Source organism: Dunckerocampus dactyliophorus, chromosome 19, assembly GCF_027744805.1.
Source record: "Dunckerocampus dactyliophorus isolate RoL2022-P2 chromosome 19, RoL_Ddac_1.1, whole genome shotgun sequence".
NCBI lineage: Eukaryota > Metazoa > Chordata > Actinopteri > Syngnathiformes > Syngnathidae > Dunckerocampus > Dunckerocampus dactyliophorus.
The window spans coordinates 167,678-182,500 of NC_072837.1; the positions used below are offsets into that span (position 1 = coordinate 167,678).

The window sequence follows — 14,823 nt, forward strand, 5'->3', positions numbered from 1 at the left end:
GGAATTTCCGGTGACGTCAGAGCGTCAGGCCTCCATTAGAGCTGCAGCTGTTTGGAGAGAAACAACAACAAAAACGGGCTAAGTGACAGAACGTCCGCCACGGTTGACAGTCCGCTCAGAGCCCGACAAACGAGGCCTCAAACCTGGAAGTTGAACCTCCATTTCCCACCCGGAGCACCGCCGTCTTCTAACCACGGCCGCTCTCGGTGAGGAAACTCTGGCCTCCGCTTCCTCCTCCTCCGACTCGGACACCGGCGGAGCGTCGCCGCCCCCGCGGAAGAAGCACCGAGCCTCGGCGGCGGAGGGAGCAGGAGAGCCCGGGGCTTCAGCGGTTGTGCCAGGCCTACCTGGAGTTGTCTTGGGACTCGGAGTGCACACTCAAGCCACATCGACCATCCACTTTAACCGAAGTGCCGTCGGCAACCTGAGCAGCAGCATGCAGGCAAACGGAGCAGGACAGGGGCAGGAATCGTCGGAGCTTCCCTGCCTGAGCGGAGCACGCAACGGCGAGTCGTCGTCGGCGACGGCCGGTGGAACGCACTCTAACGGGCTGCTGCTGTCGGGCAACGGGAACGGTGTGGGCACCAGTAACGGGTCCGCGGCCGGGCCTGCGTGTGGGACTTCTGCTGCCTCCCCCGCGGCCTCGGGCTCGGAGGTGGGCTCTCTGAAAAAGAAGAAGCGTCTATCGCAGGCGGAGGAAGATGTCATCCGGCTCATAGGGCAACATCTCCACGGACTGGGGCTCAAGTAAGTGTGTCACTCCGACTGGCAGCTTAAATATCCGCTTTTAACATCGATGGCGTCGTGTTGGCTGGTGTTTGCTGTTTATTAAAGTGCGACATGGCCGCCGGTGGAAGCTATTAGTGAGCTTGACAGACACAAACATGGGGGGATGGGTCCGAATGTTAGTCGGTTAGCTTGCTGCTAACAAGGGGTCCATTTTGCACAATAACACCGAGCCTGTTAGCATTAGCTGGCTAGTTAACCTGCACGCTAACAGCACCACTGTCCACACACTAAACTACCGCACGTACATGTTATATTAATCAAATATACAAAATTAGCTTTGCTTTGCTGTTTTATATAGATTTGGCTCACATTTGGAGTGCATTACATCATATCACGTCAGCAACGTTAATGCAACCCATGACATGCATATAAATATTACGATTCCAATTAAAACGATGAGAGTTGGATGGTAATTGTTTGCGGTTTTCCTCATTTTGACTGTCAGCAATGATAGTTTGCAAGGCTGCGTCTTTTTACAGGTCGACTGTAATATTGTGTGTGTGTGTGTGTGTGTGTGTGTGTGTGTGTGTGTGTGTGTGTGTGTGTGTGTGTACGATTATACAAGCCAAAACGCAACGACTTGTCATTTGGAGCAGCCCCTTAATAAAAACATATGTCACCCTTTTATGTAATATGGTTTTAATATGCCATCTTTCCTGCTAAGTCCATTTGCAAACAGCCAAGGCAGAAAATGGACACTTTGGAATATGCTTATGCTGCATTTGTCTAAAAAATTATATTTGTGGGGCTGTAATGCACCCACTAGCGGACTGATTTTTATATTTAATCCACTTGTGCTGGAGTGCATCGAAACCAGATGCATGCTGTGTGCTCTGGGATACATTGTCGTCTCATAGAGAATCGTGTTTGGATTTTGTGCCTTGCTCAGTGGTCAGGAAGCAATCTGGGGGTCTTAAACCTGCAACCCTGTGGTCCCTAAAGGCCATGTATGTGATGAGCATAGAAAGACACAGTAGATACATTGTTGATCATTTGCAGGAAATTCCATTGCTACAGCAGCCACATTTACAAACAGTGTAGTACAAACAAGAATAAAATAAGAATATAAGAATTAAAGTAAAATAGAAAAGACAAATGTTAGTCAAATACAATTAAACAAAACAACAAAAAAAAACATTTTAGGTCTTTCCAGCATGTGTTTATTTTTTTGAAGCGCAAGTAGATACGATATACTGTAGGTGATGTAAACCACCACTGGTGGCGCTATAAACACATGCTAGCCCCGCAGGATTATACTCCACTCCACCTTGCTGCACGGCTCCCATTATCTCTCTGCCCTCAGTCTCCCTCTGAATAAAAACTATCTACTTAAAAGTCCTACATTATTTTTCAGCCATTTTAAATAAGTCTCAGAGGTTCCGCAATCATGCATTGGCATCAATCTAGCCTTGATGCTGAAATTCGGACAGTTTAGAAGTGCTTTTAGTAGCCCAACTGGGGACACGGCGTTGTGTGTCTGGAGCTTTGATATTAATGGGCTGTGTTTATCCATGGCAGAGTGTGTGTCTCCAAGAAGCGCTATTTAGCCACTTTTTACATGTACGCTAACTCTGCACTTGTGCAATGTAATATAAGCCATATATCACACAACATTGTTATTACAAACATTTTATTTATTTATATTTGTTGGAAGAAAAACTACATGATCAAACATACAGATCTCACGTCTGGAGCTGACAGGGATAGTTGACACATTTAAGTGTGGCAAAGCCTGAGGAAGGACGTTTTTCCTTCATGAAAATTCAAAAGCGAGTGTTTGAGCGCCTCTTCTCTCAAAAGTGGAGAAAACAAGCGAGGGAGATGATCGATTTTTCTGACTGTTGATGCTCATAAACAGACTCTAGGCCAGGGCGCCAGATATAGCTCTTTTAATGACTACTTCTGACTCCCAGACATTTTTTAACATGATCAAATGTATTTATCCTGTGTCCTCTGCTGATATTTTCAAGTAAAACATTAGAGAAATCACAGTGTTAAAAATAACGTTCAAAATCTAAAATGTTCTCATGCATTTTAAGCCTTCCATCCATCTTCTAGCACAGTGCGGGTGGCCAGAGCCAGTGCCAGCTGTCCTTCCCATATTTTCCGGGTTAGATACCAAAACCCGAGTATTATTGGATGATGCTGTAGCCTACCCGGGTCATTGAGAGGTCAAGAAGTAAACTTCCTTCCTTTAATCAAATAGTCAGCCAGCTCTGCAGAGCAAACCCTTTTGACAAAGAAGATGGCAAAAAGAAAAAGATGAGTATCGTGCAAAACCATGCAGCACCAGAAGTCACATTGATGGTAAGAAGTATTTAATTATTATTTTTGGTTAGTTTCAGTATCCATCCCATCCATCCATCTTCTATACCGCTTCTCCTCATTAGGGTCGCGGGGGCATGCTGGAGCCTATCCCAGCTGACTTCGGGCTTTGGACTGGTCGCCAGCCAATGGCAGGGCACATACAAACAACCATTCACACTCACATTCATACCTATGGACCAATTAGAGTCGCCAATTAACCTAGCATGCATGTTTTTGGATGTGGGAGGAAACCGGAGAAAACCCACGCACGCACGGGGAGAACATGCAAACTCCACACAGAAATGCCCAAAGGAGAATCGAACCCAGATCTTCCTGATCTCCAGACTGTAAACTGTGTTGGCCAACATGTTAACCTCTAGTTTTAGTATAACAACATTAAAAAGAATACATTCAGAGACTTATTATTTTCTAAAATTGTTGGCCGTGCTTAAAAATGCACACATTTAGTTGTGTTCAGTGTTCAAAAATGCCTCTCATGGAAATATTTTAAAACATGTGGATTTCATGGCTGTCCTTACCCCGCACACATATTCCTTTGAGAACGCCATGAAAAAGTACATTTTGCATAAACCTTCACTACAGGAGACCCTCCGCTGTTGTTGGTTGTTGGCATGTTTTGTTGTGGTTCCAGTTGTAAACATGACTTCTCTGCATGGCTTTGGTTTTAGGGAGGGCTTACATGTTCTTACTGTCTGCTAAAATGAAGAAGCAGAGCCACCGCCTCTTTTCAGCAGAGTATTTATTGTAGCTGCATGAGAGGCACAGCATGCTGCCGCTGCATTAATACTTGAGGATGATGTCATCACGCTGAAGGCGTTCCTTCAGCTTCATTGCACCACCGGTCTCCATGGTGTTGTTCCTGATTGCTCAAATATCTTCAGTCTCTCACCTGTGTCTCCATCTTTCTGCAGTCAGACGGTGGACCTGCTGATGCAGGAGTCGGGCTGCAGACTGGAGCACTCCTCAGCCACCAAGTTCCGCAACCATGTCATGGAAGGGGAGTGGGACAAGGTCAGTCTGTGGATATAATAACCACGTTGGTCATGGGACTCTGGTGACTTTCTTATGATCTGTACTCTGATGAAAGTGCTCAACCCTCTTCCTGCTTATTTAGAGGCAGGTGACGAGGAAAACACATGGCAATATAATGAAGCCGGCAAAAAGATCCACTTCATTTTCTCTTATAGTGTGATTCATTCATTCATTTATTGTCGTCCCAGGCCTAGTTCCCAGTTTTTTTTTCTGAACGAGAAATCTATTCACGTTTTAATCTCGCAAGATCTTGTCACCCCTGTTAATTACGTTCAAATGTGTAGCGTTATAAACGCATGCGCATCATGGCAAATCACATCTCTGTTATGACGGCCGACGAAGCCACAATAGAGTCCCCACAGAATCACAGAGTGTCTGACGCTCTGTAGTAACTTTATTCTGACCTGAACACATCAACAGCAGTGCAGTTCCAACACCATACAGTCGGCCCTCGTTTGTAGCAGTTAATTGGTTCCAGAAGCGGCTGCTGTAAATTTCTGCGATGTAGGATTTTAATCTTAATAAATGGAATATTTTCATAGTTAGAGCGTAGAAAAGTTGTTTGACTTTCTAGATATGGTTTTTAACTATATTAGAGCCCTGTAGACATGAAATAACACCCCTATAGTCACCTTGACACGCCTTTTGTTCGTTATTTACACCACATTGCGCAACTGTCATGCTGCAGGGACTCGAGGCATGCCGCTTGCTCGCTAGCTAACCAGTTAGCCTCCAATTTATTTCTTCTACACTTAAGAAGCCAAAAACTTACCACTTCCACATGGATTGGGAGGAGAAGGGTTTGTTTTTTTTAACTCTGTTATGTGTGACATGCCATGGATGACGTCATGACTTCATGCAGTGTTAAGAATAATGTCATGTGGCATGACAGCTTTCAAATCCATCTTCCAGTACAATCAATTGTTAATCAGTACACTGAAGGCCTAGCTGAGCTTTGGTTAGGACTCTTGTTATGGCTACATTTTGCTAAGAAAAAGAACTGTATTTCAACAAGATTCTTTCCATGCACTTGTAATGTAGCTGGTGTTTAAATCATGAGTCAAACGTGTGCTCCTGTGTCTCCTGTGCACTCATAAGAGCCTTCTACCACTAATACTGTATGCATCTTCTTATGTGGCAGTGGATGGAAAATGAACTCTGGCGTCATGAAGTTGTGATATATATCAGCCAAGAGTAAACTGTCTTGAGAAATACACATACTGTATGTACATCCCTTGTATGCCAGAGTTCTTTTTCCAGTACAAGCGTGAAAACTGCTGCACTCACCATTTTTGCTCTCTCTCTGCTCTCTCTCTCTCTCTCTCTCTCTCTCTCTCTCTCTCTCTCTCTCTCTCTCTCTCTCTCGTCTCTCTCTCTCTCTCTCTCTCTCTCTCTCTCTCTCTCTCTCTCTCTCTCTCTCTCTCTCTCTCTCTCTCTCTCTCTCTCTCTTTTCCATCGCCGTGTCTTTTGTTTTTGGTTTAGGCTGAGAATGATCTCAATGAGCTGAGAGCACTGATGCATTCGCCCAACGCCATTGTGGTAAGCTGCCTTCATGAAAGGCCCGCTTGGGGTGTTCTAGAATGGTTCAGTCAAACAACCCAGCAGGTTTGTGTGTTGCCAGAATACATTTTCTATGACATGGCTATTGTGTGGCTCTAATGGACTTAAGTATGCATATTAGCATTAACATACCGTGGACCCTTGGAGGTTTTATGGTACAAACTGTACATTCAGCCTCAGATTTCAAGGACAATGTGGTTCAAAAGTCAAAGAAAAATCAGACTTGTCATCAGATGATTTCATTCTCACCAGTTCTTATTTTTCCAAGTGTACTTTTGCATTATTTGGTACATACAGTTGGCGACCATTTTGAATTTGTGCGCACACATATTAACATGTATTCACAAAAAGACTGGAGCAAAACCAAGAGACATAGGGGGAAAACGCTCTGTTGACACATGAACAGGTAGGTAAATCTCGGTAACAGCTCCGGTGAGGAAACTAGTAATATCAATAACAACAATGAACCAGCGCCACACATTCGACGGCGCTGGCCTTTTATCCGCCACAAATGTTAATTGGCCGCAGCTGCGCGGCCACCAGGCATGAAGCGGCTGCCTCTTCCTCCCCGGAGAAAGCACAGCCCGTCAAATAAGAGTTCAGGACAGGGGACGCTCGCTCCTGTCCTGCAGAACGTCACAAATTTCCGTCTTTGATTTTTTTTTAAAACACGATTTTAAAAGCAAGAAATAAAAATTTTAGTGAAGCCCGAGGATATATGTACAGGATACGCGTGAAGCAGTCATGAATGGGTGTGTGCGTGAACAATTGAGTGTGGAGGAGGTGCAAAGATGGGCTTTGAAGATGGGATTGAATGGGCTTCTAATCTCTAATTAGTTGGCAAGTAAGTGATATTTTAAATGTTTTATTCAGGTGTTTTGGCTATTTTAGAATCTATTCACGGTATTGCAAAGTGGGAAGATTACCGTTTTGGCCGTCATAGAATCTTTTCAGGGCGGCATTGCAAAGTAAGAAGACTGCTTTTTTATGTCAAACTAGGACTCAGTAATTAAAGTCTACACACGACGGCTTCATTGCTTAAAAAACGAAACTTTTTCGTGCATGAAGCTTCTGCTTGAGTCGGCATTTTGGCCGCTATATGCGGTCAGATATTGACCAAGGGATACAAAATAGGTGGCCGCTGGCCGCGTTAGACAGGTGACCGCTATACACAGGGTCTATAACACGTAAATTTTCTGTGGGGGATTTTTCAGTGGCCGTTCTATACAGGTGGCTGCTAAGACAGGTTTGACTGTATATCATTTATTTAAACTGTGTCACTGATGCTAAAGCCACCAAAAAAATGCTAATCGTGTTGAGGGGGGGGAAAGGATCTTAACAATCAATGAATTTCCACTCGTTCCTCCACATCGCCGTACGAACATCGCTCAAACGTGTTTTTTCAAAAATGAATTAATAGATGATCGCTGTTGCTGCCCAGTGGCTAGTACTTAGCATGTTGGCCACAAAGCCAGAGATCCTGAATAACTTCAAATCTCCGTTGGGCATCTCTGTGTGGAGTTTGCATGTTCTCCCCTAACCCTAACCCTGTAGAAAACCCACATACGCACGGTGAGAACATGCATGATGCCCAACGGAGAGTCTAACCTTCCCCTATGGCCAACATGCTAACCAGTAGGCCACCGTGCGGCCCAACAAAAATGTTTCATTTATTACTATTGAATCCTACTTGGCGGAAATTCACTTGTGGTTGGGGCTAGAACCAATTAACTGCACTAAACAAGGGATGACTTTAATTCATGTCTTTTAAAAATATTTTTTATATAAAAATAGATGGCAGAAAATTTGTGTTTTTATCTGTAGATATCTTCATTTCAAGAATATTTCTTACAGTAATTATTTGACTCATCAATCTCTGAATGTTCTGAACTCCTGTTTCCATGCCAGTGTCGTATTGAGCAAACATTGAAAACAGCCACCTAGAAATAGGGGGGGGTTAAGGAAGACTTCCAAGGGTTCATTCTCTATTGTATTAATTAATTGACCTTGGTTTCATTCTCTGTAAAACAGTTTAGTATCTGTATGTGTCCTGCATAGCGTATGAAGTTCCTATTGCTGCAGCAGAAGTATTTAGAGTACCTGGAAGATGGTAAAGTCCTGGAGGCTCTGCAGGTGTTGCGGGGGGAGCTGACACCACTCAAGTACAACACGGACCGCATCCACGTCCTCAGCGGGTAACTCTCTGCTGCTGGCGCTGTATTACGTTGTATATGAGTCAACTCAATTGGTAAATCTTTTTTTCTTGCTTCTGTATTCCCATAGGTATTTAATGTGCAGCCATGCTGAGGATCTAAGAGCCAAGGCAGAGTGGGAGGGCAAAGGCACGGCCTCCCGCTGCCGACTGCTGGACAAATTACAAAGTGAGGACTCTCAAATGAGATGTTTGCAGCAAGTATGCTGTATGAAGCCAGTAGGACGCATTAATCACCTTCCTCCCGATTCAGTAACTCACCTCAACGCTCACTACTTCCTCTTTGCCGCAGCATACCTGCCGCCTTCCGTCATGCTGCCCCCGCGGCGGCTGCAGAACCTGCTGCGTCAGGCGGTGGAACTGCAGAGGGATCGCTGCCTGTATCACAACACCAAGCTGGACAGCAGCCTGGACTCTGTGTCGCTGCTCATGGATCACGTCTGCAGCAGGTCTGTTGGGGCGGGGGGTGAAGGACCCATTGGAGTTTTTTGTGCAAAGTCATCATCCGCTGGAGCATCTGACAAGGACGTGTCAGTTGACCTCCTGCTGTGTGTGACAGATAACCACGTTGTTCCATAGGAAGTAATGAAGATAAACTTAATCAGTTCCAGGGTCAAACTGTCACTGTCCTTTAAAAGTAGATAATTATCAGGCTGATAGGGTATTATGACATCATACGATAAATCCAATAACATTTAAAAAAAAAAATGCTCCTATGAGGCAAGATTACCCGAGTGAGAAAATCACGTGCTCCTTTTTTTTCCCTGCCTGTGACGTTAACGGCCTGTCGTGACTTCACCTGAGCTCACTTGTGAACAAACATTGACTTTCAGCGGAAGACATTTGGTGCATGTATCCGAATATAGTGCACCTTGCTGGGCCACAGCAGGTGGCTCCTCCCCCTCTATACTCTGGTTCTCTTGATAGTAGTGATGTCATGTTTGATTAGGACTAATCAACAAAGCCTAATTTGTTCCAGTCCTTCTCACCTCCAGGTGTGCACAAACTACACTTCCATCTAAATAAAAAAAAGTAGATATAAAAAGGTTATCAATTATTGGTATCATATCGGTCTTGGGAAGCAGAAAGTTATTGGTATTAGTTTGGGGGGAAAAGCTAAGATGCTAAAAGCTAGCATCTCTACTTGAAACTTGCTTCTCATTTTCTCACGGGCCCTCAGGAAGCAGTTCCCCTGTTACACGCAGCAGATTCTGACCGAGCACTGTAACGAGGTGTGGTTCTGCAAGTTCTCCAACGACGGCACCAAGCTAGCCACTGGCTCCAAAGACACCACCGTCATCGTTTGGCAGGTGGACCTGGTGAGTGCAGCAAACACGCAGGGTGCACTTTTTTCCTATGATAGCTAAACTGTTTTTGTTGTTTTAATGTGTTTATGATGTTTGTGCAGGAGAGCCACCAGCTGAAGCTGCTGCGGACTCTGGAGGGCCACGCGTACGGGGTCTCCTACCTTGCCTGGAGTCCTGACGATACCTACCTGATCGCCTGCGGACCCGATGACTGCTCCGAGCTGTGGCTCTGGAACGTTCAGGTAACCAGCTGTGCGTGCGTGTGTATAACTGAACTACTATTTAACTTTACAGCATCACAATGCCTCCATTACGGCAGCCATCTTACAAAGACAATGAGGACCGAGCTACAGAGATGTTCTATAGGCTGTGTACTCAATGACCTCTCCTCTTCTCCCCCTCTCCCCCGCTTTGACTTCCTGTTTTCCTTGCTGTCTCCCCTCACGCCATACACCTCCTCTCTTCCCTCTCCACTCTGTCAACAATTCTCTCTTTGACCAGACGGGGGAGCTGCGGACCAAAATGTCGCAGTCCCACGAGGACAGTTTGACCAGCGTGGCTTGGAATCCCGACGGCAAGCGTTTTGTCACGGGAGGTCAAAGGGGGCAGTTCTATCAATGCGTATGTGTCCCACTTTCTCACCGCCGTTGATTAGGTTATGTCACACACTGTTGTGTTTGCCACAGAGGCTTGGCAGATGGAAATTTGGCTCAAAAGTAGCTTTCAAAGGATGGATTTGGAGGACATCATCTGATTAGCAGGCCTCATCGTAAGTGTGTTTGTTGACAGGATCTGGACGGTAACCTGTTGGACTCGTGGGAAGGCGTGAGAGTGCAGTGCCTGTGGTGCCTGAGTGATGGCAGGACAGTGCTGGCCTCAGACACCCACCAGCGTATACGAGGGTACAACTTCGAGGACCTTACGGACAGAAACATGTAAGTAAGTTCCCAGTTTTGTGACATCATGATGGAAAAATCTCCTTCCCCACGGAAATGTCTCTAATTAGTCCACAAACCCATTTGTAAAAAAAAAGAAAGAAAACAGGCTTTACTACGTGTCTTAAAATAAAGCTCGGAGCTTTGTCAATTAGCATGTCTCACATCAGGGTTGTGGAAAAAAAGTACACTTTTCCTTTAATTTCACGTTGTTGTGACATATGGCATCTATTAAAAGAAAAGTACACTTTTTTGGAATTTTGCCCATCATCCAAGACATGAACACACATCTTTCTCTTTTCTGTGCGTTCTAAAGATATTAAAAACAGTTTAAAAAAAAAAAAAGAGCGAAAAGAGTAATGAATGCACATACCTATTCCACCTATTAAAACACCTCCAAAAAGCTCCAATAAGGTTTTCTGGTTTTCTATCCATGCTGTGAGCGTGTAGTAACAGGTACACTCATCATAACATGTCATACTTGCAGTATTATGGGAACGTCCTTCCTGGGTGCATGATTTCACATAGCAACATAGAAAGGAACGCTACCCCTAGCGTCAAAACAAAAACAGCAGCAGTGGCGGCAGCTCCAGTATGTAGCATTAGCTTTGGCTAGTGGCCTGAGGCGTTGTGAGTGAGTATGTGATGAAGCTAGCCGCTGTGGTGTAGCAAGGTGTCACTATGCCAGTAAGGTAGTTCTTGGGCGCAACGATGTTAACAATAATAATAACAATGTGGTTCATATTCAGCTCACATTATGGAAATGGAGCCTTGTTGGTGCATTTTGGATGTAGCCGCAAGAGGATACAAGCCAGTGTCTTATTGTGCCGGTCCCAAGCCCGGATAAATACAGAGGGTTGTGTCAGGAAGGGCATCCGACGTACAACTTTTGCCAAATCAAACATGCGAATCAAACCTATGACTTCCATACCGGATCAGTCGAGGCCCGGGTTAACAACGACCGCCATCGGTGCTGTTGACCTACAGGGTGCCGGTGGAAATTGGACTACTGTTGGTCGAAGAAGGAGAGGAGGAAAGTGTGTCCGTAGGAAAAGAGAGAAGAGGAACGCCAAGAGTATGGGACTGAGAGTAGGGACGTTGAATGTTGGAACTATGACAGGAAAAGGTAGAGAGTTGGTCGACATGATGCAGAGAAGGAAAGTAGACATACTGTGTGTCCAGGACACCAGGTGGAAAGGTAGCAAGGCTAGACGTTTAGGAGCAGGGTTCAAGTTGTTCTATCATGGTGTAGATAGGAAGAGAAACGGAGTAGGAGTTACCTTGAAGGAGGACTTTGTTAGGAATGTCCTGGAGGTAAAAAGAGTGTCAGAGTGATGAGTCTGAAGCTAGAAATGGAAGGTGTGATGGTCAATGTTGTTATTGGGTATGCTCCATAGGTAGGATGTGAGCTGGAGGAGAAGGAGAAATTCTGGTTGGACTTGGATGAAGTGATGCAGAGCATACCTAGAAGAGAGAGAGTTATCCTTGGTGCCGACTTCAATGGACATGTTGGTGCAGGAAACTGAGGTGATGAGGAGGCCATGGGCAGGTTTGGTATCCAGGAGAGGAATGCAGAAGGAGAGATGGTGGTTGACTTTGCAAAAAGGATGGAAATGGCTATAGTGAATACTTGTCTTCCAGAAGAGGCAGGAACATAGGGTGACCTATAAGAGTGGAGGTAGGAGCATACAGGTAGACTACATCTTGTGTAGATGCTGTCATCTGAAGGAGATCAGTGACTGTAAAGTAGTGGTAGGCCATAGTGTAGCCAAACAGCATAGGATGGTGGTGAGGAAGATGAAGAGGACAAAGACAGAGCAGAGGACAAAATGGTGGAAGCTGAAAAAGGAAGAGTGTTGCAGGACTTCTAGGAAGGAGTTAAGACAGGCTCTGAGTGGTCAGGAGGTGCTTCCAGATGACTGGACAACAACAGCTAATGTGATCAGGGAGACAGGCAGGAGAGTACTTGGTGTGGCATCTGGAAGGAAAGTAGACAAGGAGACTTGGTGGTGGAATGAGGAGGTACAGGAGTGTATACAGAGAAAGAGGTTAGCTAAGAAGAAGTGGGACACTGAGGGGAGTAGACAGGAGTACAGGGAGATGCAGCGTCAGGTGAAAGTAGAGGTAGCAAAGGCCAAACAAGGCGCTTATGATGACTTGTATGCCAGGTTGGATAGTAAGGAGGGAGAGACTGATCTATACAGGTTGGCAAGACAGAGATGGGAAGGACGTGCAGCAGGTTAAGGTGATTAAGGATAGGGATGGAAGTCTATTGACAAGTGCCAGTAGTGTGTTGGGAAGATGGAAAGAATACTTTGAAGAGCTGATGAATGTGGAAAATGAGAGAGAACAAAGACTAGAAGAGGTGACTTTTGTGGACCAGGAAGTAGCAGAGATTAGTCAAGATGAAGTGAGGAGGGCATTGAAGAGGATGAAGAGTGGAAAGGCCGTCGGTCCTGATGATATGCCTGTAGAGGTTTGGAAGTGTCTAGGAGAGGTGGCAGTAGAGTTTCTGACTGGGTTGTTCAACAGGATCTTAGATCATGAAAAGATGCCTGGGGAATGGAGAAGTGTGCTGGTGCCCATTTTGAAGAACAAGGGAGATGTGCAGACCTGTGGCAACTACAGAGGAATAAAGCTGATGAGCCATACAATGAAGTTATGGGAAAGAGTAGTTGAAGCTAGACTAAGGGCACAAGTGAGCATTTGTGAGCAGCAGTATGGTTTCATGCCAAAAAAAAGAGTACTACAGACGCAGTATTTGCTTTGAGGATGTTGATAGAGAAGTACAGAGAAGGCCAGACAGAGCTGCATTGTGTTTTTGTAGATTTGGAGAAAGCTTATGACAGGGTGCCCACAGAGGAACTGTGGTATTGTATGAGGAAGTCTGGAGTGGCAGAGAAGTATGTTAGAGCGGTACAGGACATGTATGAGGACTGGACGACAGTGGTGAGGTGTGCTGTAGGTGTGACAGAGTAGTTCAAGGTGGAGGTGGGACTGCATCAGGGATCAGCTCTGAGCCCCTTCTTGTTCGCTATGGTGATGGATAGACTGACAGACGAGGTTAGACAGGAATCTCCATGGACTATGATGTTTGCAGATGACATTGCGATCTGCAGTGAGAGCAGGGAACAGATGGAGAAGCGAGAGAGGTGGAGGTTTGCCCTGGAAAGGAGAGGAATGAAGGTTAGCCGCAGTAAGACAGAGTACATGTGTGTGAATGAGAGGGACCCAAGTGGAAGAGTGAGCTTACAGGGAGACGAGATCAAGAAGGTGGAGGATTTGAAGTACTTAGGGTCAACAGTCCAGAGCAATGGAGAGTGTGGGAAAGAGATGAAGAAGCGTGTACAGGCAGGATGGCACGGGTGGAGAAAAGTGTCAGGTGTGATGTGTGATAGAAGAGTTTCAGCTAAAATGGAAGGAAAGGTGTACAAAACTGTGGTTAGACCAGCGATGTTGTTTGGTCTAGAGACAGTATCAATGAGGAAAAGACAGGAGACAGAGCTGGAGGTAGCAGAGATGAAGATGCTGAGGTTTTCTCTGGGAGTGACCAGGAAGGATAGAATCAGGAATGAGTACATCAGAGGGACAGCACATGTTAGAGGTTTTGGAGATAAAGTCAGAGAGGCCAGACTGAGATGGTTTGGACATGTCCAGAGGAGAGATAGGGAATATATAGGTAGAAGGATGCTGAGTTTGGAACTGCCAGGCAGGAGGCCTTGAGGAAGACCAAAGAGGAGGTTTATGGATGTAGTGAAAGAGGACATGAAGGTAGTTGGTGTGAGAGAAGAGGATGCAGAAGACAGGGTTAGATGAAGGCAATTGATTCGCTGTGGCAACCCCTGAAGGGAAAAGCCGAAAGGAGAAGAAGAAGTTGGTGCATTTTTGGAGGTCTTTTCAGAAGGCTTTATGGGCAGAATAGGTGCAGCCCATTACGTGCATTCTTAGCTGCCTCTTTTTAGCTGTTTTTATATCTTTAGAAGGCACAGAAAAGAGAAACACATGTTCATGTCTCGCATAAGGATTGATGGATGATGGACAACATTCCAAAAAAGTGCACTTCTCCTTTAACAATTGTCCTTTGGGACAAGTTGAAAGTCACAGTGTGTACATAAAAAGTGGATAAAATGTGCAGACAAACCCCGCTCATTAGCATTAAAAACTAAAGAATGTCCAATCCTGGGGCTTATGAAAAGCACTTTGAAATTGTCATTTCCAGCATGAAGGCTAACACATTTCCAATACAAGACCTCTTGAAAAATAGTACAATATTCTACAATACCTGATCTGTGCTTTCTTTGCCCTTTGTCAGAGTCCAGGAGGACCACCCTATCATGTCTTTTACTGTTTCCAAGAACGGAAGATTAGCTGTGTTAAATGTAGCAACTCAGGTGAGTAAAAGGCTGTCACTTGCTCATTAATTCATCAAGACTTTGTGGGAAGTAATTAATCTTATTTCAACATTTGCTCCGCCCTAGGGAGTGCACTTGTGGGACCTGCAGGACCGAGTGCTGGTCAGGAAGTACCAAGGTGTGACCCAGGGCTTCTACACCATCCACTCCTGCTTTGGAGGACACAATGAAGACTTCATTGCCAGCGGCAGCGAAGGTACATTGCACACACCAGCAAATACTGCACACTGGCTTATAGGCTTGCCTGG

General features: G+C 45.3%; 1 protein-coding gene across 1 annotated transcript in view; it reads left to right on the forward strand.

The window, feature by feature from the left end:
* Nucleotides 1–26: 26 nt before the first annotated feature.
* LOC129171954 (WD repeat-containing protein 26) overlaps nucleotides 27–14,823 on the forward strand; it is an 18,274-nt gene continuing 3,477 nt past the window's right edge. Inside the window, exons 1-12 of the mRNA XM_054761145.1 lie at nucleotides 27–747; nucleotides 4,029–4,128; nucleotides 5,632–5,688; nucleotides 7,768–7,904; nucleotides 7,993–8,090; nucleotides 8,214–8,370; nucleotides 9,102–9,240; nucleotides 9,330–9,470; nucleotides 9,730–9,849; nucleotides 10,018–10,163; nucleotides 14,476–14,554; nucleotides 14,642–14,771. Of these exons, the coding sequence (XP_054617120.1) occupies nucleotides 437–747; nucleotides 4,029–4,128; nucleotides 5,632–5,688; nucleotides 7,768–7,904; nucleotides 7,993–8,090; nucleotides 8,214–8,370; nucleotides 9,102–9,240; nucleotides 9,330–9,470; nucleotides 9,730–9,849; nucleotides 10,018–10,163; nucleotides 14,476–14,554; nucleotides 14,642–14,771 (1,615 nt within the window). The 5' untranslated portion in view covers nucleotides 27–436. The remainder of the gene's footprint in view (nucleotides 748–4,028; nucleotides 4,129–5,631; nucleotides 5,689–7,767; nucleotides 7,905–7,992; nucleotides 8,091–8,213; nucleotides 8,371–9,101; nucleotides 9,241–9,329; nucleotides 9,471–9,729; nucleotides 9,850–10,017; nucleotides 10,164–14,475; nucleotides 14,555–14,641; nucleotides 14,772–14,823) is intronic.